The 11,812-nt window shown below is 35.2% G+C and overlaps 1 protein-coding gene across 8 annotated transcripts in view; it reads left to right on the forward strand.

Moving 5' to 3' along the window:
- The window catches only part of LOC128865107 (protein quick-to-court), a 53,535-nt gene extending 45,709 nt beyond the window's left edge, over positions 1-7,826 (forward strand). For 7 of the 8 annotated variants that reach the window (XM_054105084.1, XM_054105079.1, XM_054105078.1 and 4 more), the window contains 2 exons: positions 3,122-3,211; positions 7,193-7,826. In XM_054105084.1, the coding sequence (XP_053961059.1) occupies positions 3,122-3,211; positions 7,193-7,396 (294 nt within the window). In that variant the 3' untranslated portion in view covers positions 7,397-7,826. The remainder of the gene's footprint in view (positions 1-3,121; positions 3,212-7,192) is intronic. The other variant, XM_054105086.1, reaches the window with a different exon arrangement.
- The last annotated feature ends 3,986 nt before the right edge of the window (positions 7,827-11,812 follow it).

The raw sequence follows: 11,812 nt of genomic DNA on the forward strand, positions 1-11,812 counted from the left end.
TCCCTTCGTGGTTTTTTCACTTTTTCCTGACAGCTCTCATGAAATGCAGACGTAATGTTTGAGTGGAGTTCATTTGCCTCCATCTCAAGCTCAGATTTAAGCACCAGGTGATGCTTAGAGTAGTTAGCACTTTGTTCCAAGTTAAAGTGAAAGACATTCCAATTTATATTCCTTGGATTTCTGTAAATTGTTATGTGCGGTAAGGTAGCACCTAAGTCAAACCTGATAAGACTGTGGTCCGACATTGATGCTTCCCCGGACACATGCCAATTTGAGACTTCTGATAGTACATTTGGACTGCATAGGGTAAGATCAAGTACTTCCTCCCTTATTGCATTCCTAAATGTTGGTTCATTGCCTCGGTTTACTATTGATACATTATATCTAAGTAAGAATTCAAGAAGGCACTCACCTCTCGCATTGATGTTTGTGCTGCCCCATATCGTATGATGGGCATTCGCATCGCATCCTATTATCCAGCGTAGGTGGTTCTCCTTGCAGTAGTTGACTAGGGCTACAAGTTCCCTTGTTGGAGCAGTTTCCTCATCTCCTGGAAGGTAGGCAGAGGCAATGATTACCTCGTGCTCGCCTTTGTCTGTTGGCACCTTGGTCCAGATCGCAACGAGATCGGTGGTAGTGAACTGCGAAATGGGAATGAAAGTTAAATTATTGCTAATTAAGATTGCCGCTCTAGGGCGATCATTGTTGGCATAGATTAACTTACCATTAACATCTTGGAGTCCCTCAATGACTCTGTCACGTACCCACGGTTCTTGGATTAGAGCTATATCCAAGTTTTGTTTGTTAAACCTCCTTGCTAGTTCAGCCGAGGCAGCCTTTGCATGGTGGAGGTTTAATTGAAGGCATCCGAGTTGCCTTCTATTGTTGCTTAGGATAGCGTGTGGCATTATCGCCTCTGTTTATTGGCACTGGCTGCCTTTCTCTTGCCTCTGTTGCTACCCAGCAAGGCCGCTTCCTCAGCAGAGTGACGCTCGCCTTTTTTGGTCCTCTTTGGACCATTATTTTTCTTGTCGGCACGAAGCGGGGGTCGCATTCTTATGCCTTCCTCTACCCTTTGAGCACTTGACATTGGTGCAGGCTTGGTGGCGTGTGGCGCATCTTTAGAGCAACATGGCTGCTCATCAGTTTGCGTTACGCTCACTGCGGTTGCTGCGATCGCCGATGCCGAAGTGCAGGGTTGTTCCTCGGTCCGCTGCAATGCGGGAGGCTTGGGCGCTTCTGGTTCAGCATCCTTCTCCGTGGTTTTGGCCTTAGTTCTAAGTTGAACTGTGCTAAACCCATAGTTCAACCAGTAGTGATGTTTTTAGCAAATACTAGGATACTAGAATATTTCTTATTCTAGAGCGAATGTTTTAGAGAACGAATGTTTTATGAGTCATAGAGACAGAGAGAAGTATAAATTTCTTCTTCCAAAATATGGAGCATGCCATTCTTCAAAGTGTTTAGTTTTTTGCTAAGCTAACGTCTTGAGTGATCTTGTTAAAAAAAATGCGAAAAATATATCTGTTCAAGTCGCACAAGTATGCCATTTGTAAATTATCTCATTAGAAATGCCTATTTCTATGAATTTTTGTTTACTTTGGGAATCAGCTTGCACTTGGGGTTCAGCCATAGCCACGTTCTGATGTACGTAACACCGTGCCGCAGTCAGTTTTACGTACACAAAAATCAATATCCTCCGAAGGGGTTAGTTAAAGCTGAGTTTTTACTTTTTCTCGCTGATGTTAGAATTTAAAGACTTTGGAAATTCAAGGATATAATTAATTTTTTTTTTTTTTTAATTCAAAGCAGTGTAGAGTTTTCATATGGGTATCAAATAATAGAGAAAATTCTTTGAAATTGAAAAAACCAAAAATTTTTGGTGCTTAAAGACGAATAGGTATTGAACATATTCTTGCAAAACTTTATCCTTAGGTTGAAAATTTTCAATAGTTATTTAAAAAAAAAAAATTTTAAGGACTAGCATGTATAAAGTACTATCACATTCTTGAATTTCGTTTATTTTATTAATTTTTATTCAAAAAAATTTAATACTTATCTCCAGAGGTTAGAAATACTTTTGCCCGTTTTTGTCGTACGGTGTATTTATCTAAACCAACCGATAAACTTTTTTTGTTGTAATGCTTTTTTGGCCATATCTTATCATATGGTACACGTAAAAAATGATTGTTATTTTCCCTCTAGAATTTAGTTTTTTCCCTACAAAATATTCCTAGAAGTCTTTTAAGTTGCGCAAGCTTTTTATGCCCCGCAAATTTTTTATGTTTCTAGAGGAAAGTGGTTAGTGTTCGGTTATATTTTATTTACCCTCTTTACTTACTGATTTTATTTTTATTTTATCTTTTTTTATTTATTTTACTTGGTTCTGTTACATCATCTTTGTTTGGAACCACAGTCTGGCATTGAATACAAGTTGCATGCCTTTGGAAGTGTAACTAATTGAACTTTTGAACTTTAAGTTATCACATTTTTATCAGCTTTTGATCACAAACTCACTGCACAATTTATTTTGAAAATCCCCTTGTGTTTGAAAGTTGTTTGCGCCAAATCGCAAGGAGGGCATGGTTAAAATGAAACAAAAATCTCAATAAAACTGAACACTATAAACCAAACAATTGAAAACACAGGCTTTCTGCATACACACACATATACATACAAAGTAAAATGCAAATTAATTTTTTATTTAAATCAACCGATTATAGATTGCATGATTATCTTTGAAAAAAGTTTACTCTTTTCTTATGTAACTAACATTTGCAAAGTACGACTGTTAATAAAAATAAATATTGTAAAATAATGAAATTTTGATTATATTATGACCGAGTGTATATTTGCGCGTACTTTTGTTTAGTTGGCCTTTGTACAATTAATTAATTGAGTTCAACTAACTTATATTTTTCAATTAATATTTTTTAGTTGACAATTTCGCAAATTTTTCTTTATTTAATTAAAAAAAAAATACATTCTTTCGCTGTGAAAATTGTAACTACTGTATCCTCCTTGTTTTTTCCTTAAGCCGAATCTTCTTTGAAACCATACTACTAGACATACGTTTTTTTATCTTTAAACATATCTACCATATACTACATATATTTTATAGGCAGCTGGGTGTAGAAAAGAAAGCGGCAGTAATCATGCTCTCCTTACTGCAAAAGAAGCAATTTCGTTGTGGGTTCTTGGCGCCCGGAAGGTTTGTAAAAACTCTCGTAGTCTAGTATACCGATTCCGTTTTTCTATTCAATTTTATTTTAGTTTTTATATTTTTCCTGATTAATATGACGTTTGTACAGTCATCTAATTACTTTTGTTGGGTTATATTTGGTTATACATATTTATATTTGTTTATATGCTAATTGGTTTTGGTATTGGTGTTTTTAATATTGAGTTTTCATATTCTACGCGGTGTTGTTTCTCATTCCATACATTCGTTCCATTTGTGGGGTGTGTGGCGTCATGAGAAATGCTATTCAAAGTACATCTAAACTTATTTAAAAAGTTTATTTTTTACGAAAGCAATAACAACGACATATAACTCAAGGCAGAGCAGAATCATAATAACGCATTTTGCTACTATTTTTTTAACTCGTTTCAGTTTGGAATTCGTTGCACACCTATTTTGTGCTTTATATTTGAGGTATAAAAATGCATTAAAATGCAAAACCAAGGGTCAGTGTGTAGTATTATGGAATTGGAAAAAGACAGAGCCAATTTACACGATGACTTTTCACCCAGGGTGAAAGTGACCGAAAGTGTAGATAAGTCAAGGGGGTAGGCATGCACGCGGGGTCGGTCAGCGAAATCGAAAGGTTTTTTTGAGATTTTGCTTTCAACGTATTCACAATTCCGTTTTTTAATTCAAGTGCACTTTGGGCTCGCACTCAACGAACGAATTACCAAAGATAATTGTCCGCTAAACGTCAGAAAAACGCAAGGAAAGCTGCAAGCAAAAAGTCACTGTATAAATGTCCGAAGATTCTCAAAGACTTCTTTAAAAGAGAATGTGCAAACAACCAAAGGGTGAAAAGTCATCGTGTAAATTGGATCTAACAAAAAAGGAAGATTTGAGAAATAGGAAGTTTTTGTATACAGCTTAACGCTTATGCGGAAACCTGAAAACTGCAGCGTATAATACAAGGAGGCTCAAAATTAGTCATGCAACTTTGTTTTTGAATAACTTTTTTATTAAATAAAAAAATGATTTTAAGTGATGGAAACCATTATTTTGGCCTTTATGCGCTCATTGCGTGTCTATTTGAATAGTGAAACTATCCAGTTCACAAGTGCCCAGTTCAAATATGGTTGACGTACGACGCCATTTGCAAACATTATAAATCTTACGAAAGAGTGATTATTTTTGCGCCACCATATGGAAATCTAAGTACAGATGCGTCTATGGACATTTGAGTGTGTTTTTATATACAGTGCGCTAATTAATATACCATAGCACAGGGAATAAAACTAATTTTTTATGCAAATATAGTTTCTTCTCCAGTAAAACGCATATCACTTCTAGCTTCAAACTTTGTGCACATTTAAAAAAGCTTGAACAAATTTTCATCAAAATTTCAAAGTTTTCAATCTGAGGTGGCTTAATTTTATAGTTGATTTTTGACATTTTTTTGTAGCGGTTAAGCAGTTTTTTTTTTAATTTTAAATTTAGTTGAAAAATTAAAAAAAAGAAACAATTAGTTATTTACGCAGGTGTTAATGAGTTTTCATTTGGTGTGATATGATCTCTTTAAAAATAAGAAAAAACACACTTGTTGTTGAGGAAATTCAAACTTTTTTATTCATTGTATTGAATATAACATATTAGTTTTGAATATAGCATCACTCAGTTTCCAAGGTTGCTATTGTATATAGGAACGCATCCGATGAATCCAATTTTCGAGCACTTTTGCTACTAAATCTCGTGATATCTCAGAAATAGCGTTGAATATTGGCGTTTAAAATATGCTGATTGTCTGAACTTATTCCGCACATAGGCCAATTACACCAAATAACCTCCCAAGGAGCAGTTCCATGTTGTTAAATCACAATTTTTCCGGAGGCCATTCAATATCATAATTGAAATTGAAATGATTGAATAGTCAAACCTTTGCCTCAATAATTCGATTGTTTCAGGTGATGTGTGGCATAAAGTCTCGTCTTTTGTTTAAATCAAATATTCTCAAGATCAACTTCTCTCAATTTTGGCCATAAAAAGTTGGTTATCATCGATATATACCGCTCGTCATTGGAAGAGATGGTATTACCAATTACATTTTGGCAGAAGTAGAGAGCGATGATTCCACATGACTAAAAACCACACCTTACTTACTCTTAGCAAAAAAGAAAATGTATGCTCGGAATTTCCACCAATTCGAAAAATAGTGACCACGCCGATTTCGGCCATAAACAGACAAAAGTGCACGAAAAGTGGCAACCGGAAACGATTATTTTGTTAATAGCATTGAAATATTTGTAAATATTGTTTAGGCGTATATCTTTCCACGAACTATCGTTTTGGGAGTTTACTAATTGCTCAATTTGAAAAATTTTCTCGTCAGAAGACACATTGTTCGGAAAGTGACCGCAACTCTTTCGCTCTCTGAAGTCTGACTTGTTGCAACTTTGTTGTGAGATCATGCATATTTTGGATCTTGTAAGGCCTGAATTTGAGATCAGTTTTCAGTATGCGGCGGCTGCTACGGTATTTTCAGTTCTTTCGCCATTTGATTGGCACTTCGAAGGGGATTTCGTTCAAGTCGCTTCTTCACTTTTTGAACCATTATACGTGACGTTACAGTCTTTTGATGACCACCTCCATGACGTTTCGCGATGATACCAGTATCAATAGTAATGGTGCGATAAGCAAAAAACTTTATTTAGTTTAAGGTGCCCGAGCTCACGAACAATCGCTGGTTGTGATTTTGCAGCCAAATATAATGCAATCACACTATTACGTTTGAAATCCATTACTGATTTGCTCGCTTGTAAACAATACTCAGGACTATCATTTTTAGCCAACTAACACACAGCTGATGTCCGTGCAACAGCTGCGCGAGCGGTCTGAAGTTGGTTACACATCGAGTGCCGGACCCTGTATATAGAAGGTATAGATTGGGAGTAATATAAACTATAGAAGGCGTAGATGTGTGTTTACGAATATGACATTTTTAGTACTTCGTTCGATGCCTTTTCTCCCTAGCACATGAAGATTCACAGTGAATATACTGGTACTGGTTCAAACACTGGCTTAATGAGTGACGTATACATACATGCATGTATAATATGTATGTACATATGGTATATACGATACACATGTCCGGGAACACTGAAATTAAAGGAAACGTTCTTCACGTTTCAGTTAAGCCGAATTCTTATTAAGTTGAATTTAAATATAATTTCAAATGCAATTTTTTGTGTTTATTTTAAAGAACCAACATAAAACTAGAAAGAAAAGTAAATATGGACGAAGGTATGTAGACCCTATTGAACCACATTTATACTCATAGATATGTAATTTTTTTTTCTTGAACGATTTAGGCGTTTAATAGTTGCAAAATATAACTACTAATACAATTAGTGTAAATTAAAAATATTGCCAGTTCCTCATACTACAAAAAAAAAAACAGCACAAGGAGAAATAAATGATCCAAAATCAATATTTAGCATGTCATTTAAAAAATGTTTTGAAAACACGTCATCCATTAACTATTTACTGTTCATGTAATATTCATTTAGAAACAGATGTCCGCAATCTAAATGTCTCATTGTAATTTTGCTCATTAATAAAATAAATATATTAATGAATCCATGCGTACACATATCTACATACATATATACATACTATACATTTGCATACCATAATTTACATACATATGTATGTTTGTTTGGTAGGCAGCATATTTGAAAACTCCATGACATAAAATTCATAAACATTTAGCACCAACACTGTTTTGATAATTTACTGTAAATACTTTTTTACACATGTAAATTAAACTTTTCTTTTTTTTTTTCAAAAAATATATGTACCTTATTTACTTTTCGAAATCACTAAAATAAATGAGAATTTTAAGTTACTTAAAAAATAATATATGTATATAAATATTTATGTAAATATATGCTTAGCATCTCGTAATACGCGTTGATTTTATGATGTTATTTCCCTCCCTTTCCGCTCGTGCAGACAATTTATCGTCGATTGTTGGAAGCGCAAAAGAATCGCACCCACGTAGATCCGGAGGTGACGTTGCAGTTCCTCAAGAGCGCCATTTACTACTTCTTAACAGACAAGGAAAATTCACAGGGGCATTTGCAGGCCATCGAGAGCATATTGGAGTTCACTGAGGCGGAGAAGCAAAATATCAATAGAGCGCGCATGGCCAAGTAATGCGGAAAATATTTAGAAAGAAAACACAGTTACATACAAACACACATACATACAATATGATACGATAAGTGTAAGCATACGTACATATACACAAGCAAATACTACATAGATAGTGCGTGTAGTTGGCGTAATCGGAATTCTTGAAAGACCAAAAGTGATGTAAAGCAATCCAAGTATTTTTGCCGCTTGGTTAAGAAACGTTTTTAATTAGAAATGCTAAATATTTTCAAATGCAAATATATGTATGTAGGATAAATAAATAAGAAATTACTTATTATATAATATAATATTCACGTATGTCGGTACCGCTATGTAACTGTTATGTGGGAGGTGAAGAGAATTTAAGACGGCACGACAGACATTTCGAAGTGCGAATTTGATAACTTTCATTTTATTTTAATGTTTTAAAATAAATTTCGTAAAGTTTTTATTTATACATTTTTATTTATTACAATACATATTTAATGGGGTTGATATTATACTATGTACAATGTTAATGATACTTTTGTTGAAATAAAAACGCAAATCTCAGTTTCATTTATTTTATGTTAAATGAAAATATTGAAATTATATTGGCGTCCAGTTGAAATTGATATGTAATAAAGGCTTTTTTACGCAAAATATCACAAATTTTGAGGCGAATTGATAAAATATTCAAATTTTAGGTTTTACATTTCTCTATACATAAAAGAGTGAAATAATGAAAGTGCGAAAAATTAAAGTGGAATTAAAGAAAATAAAATAGTAATAACAAATGCGTGTTTCAAAATTCAATTCTTTTAGTATCTAGGCTTATGTTAAATTAAATTTTCATACACATTCTGTGCAAAAAAATATCAGGAATTGTACATATGTATGTCTATTATTTTTTTTTTGCTGGAATGTTGGTACAACTGTCCTCTATAGTGTCGCCGAGTTTGAGCGTGATCTGTCAATTAGGGGGCGTCCATAAATTACGTGAGGTGTTTTTTTCAATTTTCTGACCCTCCCTCCCCCCCTGGTGAGATGTCGTGAGATTTTATTCAACCCCCTCCCCCATCCCCCAATCTCACGTGAGATTTTTCAAAATGTGGGTTTCTTATGTAAATGCGTTGGATTGTTATTGTAAAAGGAAAAAAAAGTTGCTTCGTGCTTTTATTTACGACTAGCTAAGACTAGTAATCAATATTGCTGAGAGTTATAAGTGTAATAAAAATTTAACAATAGAAGACTTAAATCGTAACTACTGCGATTAAAAAAAGAATATCTACTCTAATTCAGTCCATGGAGAATCATGCGCGGTTTCAAGAGAGACTATTGGGACCAACATGTCCATATGATTTTCAGTAAAATCATGTGCTCCTTCAACTTCGTTCTAATCTAGCCACTCTAAGCCGTTGACGCTTGAGCACAGTAACTCATTCGCTCGTCTTGTGACAATCCGTGAGGGTCGCACTTTGCGGAACATACGCGCTTGCTTAGCTGGTGCAATGTGAGCTGCTCGCCTGTGCGCTGCAGCTCTTGTGATAGATGCGAAGTAAATACCGCATGTACTGTAGCATATTTTCTCTAAATCATCACGTATACTTGGGCAATAGAGATCAATAGGCGTGCTGATGAAGGCATTCAGCGGTTGAATCGGTACGCGTATTAGAAATGGAGCAAATGATTTTCCGTCATGTTCTTTAAAGTCCGGAATTGTCAAACGTCGACCTGAGTGATAGGGCGTTCGGCTCATAGTGGCGCGAAAACAACCGACGGGCTACACTGTACCGCAAATTCAGATTAATTTGAGCTATTTGGTATAAAACAAATATGGTGGTTTGACAGTAGTAATGTATAACGTCGAAGTATGAATGAAATTATTTTCTTTTGAACGAATTAGTGAATGATCTTAATCATACTACGATTACGCTTGAGATTAAATCTTAAGCATGTACAATTTTTTTGTTTCAATCAGAAAAAAATTGTGTGATATTTGCCGAGACCCCCCCTCTCTACAACGTAAGATTAGATGAGATTTGACTTGGCGCTATCTACATGAGCCGAAACCCAAAACACCACGTCAAAGTCGGTAAAAAGTGAAAGTCATGCTACTCATGTTGTTCGGTAAGTTGAGTATCATGGTTCTAGGGTAAATAAAAAATATTATTTGGAAGTTATGCGATGTTTGAGAGACAATGTGCTGATGAAACGGCCCAATTTATGGAAAGAAACCTCATGGATCTTGCACCATGCAAGCACCGTCTCACAAGGCTTATATTGTGAATACCCCCTGTGACTTTTCCCTTTTTCCAAAACTTAAAACGCATTTAAAAGGCGCTTTGATGACTTAATTTCTCTATTTCAAAAGGTCTGATGATAATTATTCCCCTTGTGAAGCTGACACGCTTCATTTTCCTTATTACACTCTAACTCGAGTGTCAAGGTGTCCGGCTACCTTATGCATTAGAAGTATCGGGTGTGTTTTTAACTACGTGAGAACTATCGATGTCGATAAGTATGGTTTGACAGCTGAGAATGACAAACTGCGTTGACATTTATATTCAATAAGGTTTGGCAAGTCGTCATGAATTGTTTAACGTCAGAATAACATCTCCAAATTGTGGAAATTTACTTTGAAAAAAATAAATCTGTTCGCAAAGTTCATAGAGCACTGGCGCGACATCGGCCCTTATTTATATTTCGAAATAAAGGAGGAACTGCCGTTATCGAGACATGGTGACTGATTTTTTTTTCCAAAAATTAATCAGCTAAACATCGACGTCATTTGGTCACAACCAGACGTTGCAACTTACCATACATCGCGCTTAGTGATCGATGTGTGGTAATATTCAAGCCACCATTGACGCCCTGCGGCCAGGTTCATTGCAAAAAGTAGTTAAAAATTGGATTCATCGAATGAACCAAGCAACTCAAAGCCGCGGCGAACATATGCCGGATATCATATTTGAAAAATAAATGCCATGAAATTATTTACCATATTATAATAAAAAAATTCAAGCTCTTAAAAAACACCCGATATATACTTCTACATATATACATATGTAGGGGCATTTCTAAAATAAGTAGTTTAGACAAATAGTTCGGACTAAATTTGGAATAGAAAACATGTTTTTTTATATAAACATGATTGTAATTTCCAGAATCGTTTATGAGTAGAGAACGACCGAACTTCGCTTTCGGTTTAGGCCAAAAAAAGCACGGTTTAGGCCAATTTTTTCCTTATCTGCCCTCCCATCAAGTGTGGCTAGTGAGGGATTTCTCAATACTGCAAGTCAGCTATATATGTATGTAGCAATAGACCGTACCGCTAGGAGGTAAACATAACTATATGTTATGAGCTGAAATTAATGTGATTGAAATTTCTTTTACTTTTTTATTACTTGTACCGTTAAAATATTCGGTTCAGTTTCGGTTTGTCTTCTACTGAAATTGGCCAAAGTTCGGTCCGATTCTCTACTTATGAGTACACTTAAGTTTAACAATAACTTTTTAAATCTTAATAACATTTTCTTGATCTACATATGTACGTACCTTCATTAAACGTTCTAGACCTATTGTGTTTGCGAGAACAGTAGCAAGAGGTTTCGGAAGAGTCTGCAATTATTTCATATAAAAAAGGCGATCTTATTGAGACCCCCAATATAATTGGTGTATACCTTACCAACTTCAATTTGTGGTATTCGCTATTCATCTTAGCATCTTCTGCAGAGAACTTGTATACCATTGTTGAAGCATCTGTTCAGTAGTATAATGTTCATGATATATCCTGTTTATACATTTATCTGAGTCTTTAGAGGAAATTTATTCTATTCCCATTTAACTTTCATCATAATGATGCTGAGTCCATGCAGTCATTTCTTTCTTATCATAAGTCAATTGTTGCCGTTATGGTACAATCTACAATTATCTTTAGCACTTATAGATCACCAAGACTGAATTGTATGAAGATATCTAACTCGCTAATATATTTTTCTCAGCTTGACTTCGCCATCTCTATTGCTATTTCATTCCCTTAGAAAATGCCCCCGCAGCGAAAGAGATAGTGAGCTGCTCAGCGAGGCTCGAATTTTACATTCTTCGAGTTTATAACTTCGGTGCAGCCTGGTAGACAACGAAGTTATTGATACTTTTTGGCGAAACATGTTTTCTTGTAGAAAACTACCTGCAATCTTGATAATCAAGATCTCTGCTTGAAAATGCCAGCAGTTATTTTTCTAATCAACTGTTGGCCGAAGAGCAACCAGCTGTGGTCTCCTTCTCCGAATCCTCGGTGTAGATGGTAATGATATTGTTGGCTGTTCATCTTCTTTTCTTTCTTAGGCGGATAGCGTAAAGGCATGTTGATACGAAACTCCCAGGCCAACCATTGATAGTCTATGCTACTAAACCTACAAACATTAGGGATGTTTTTTGCGATTTTCCTTGTCAAAA

This window comes from Anastrepha ludens, chromosome 5 (genome assembly GCF_028408465.1).
Source record: "Anastrepha ludens isolate Willacy chromosome 5, idAnaLude1.1, whole genome shotgun sequence".
Classification (NCBI taxonomy): domain Eukaryota; kingdom Metazoa; phylum Arthropoda; class Insecta; order Diptera; family Tephritidae; genus Anastrepha; species Anastrepha ludens.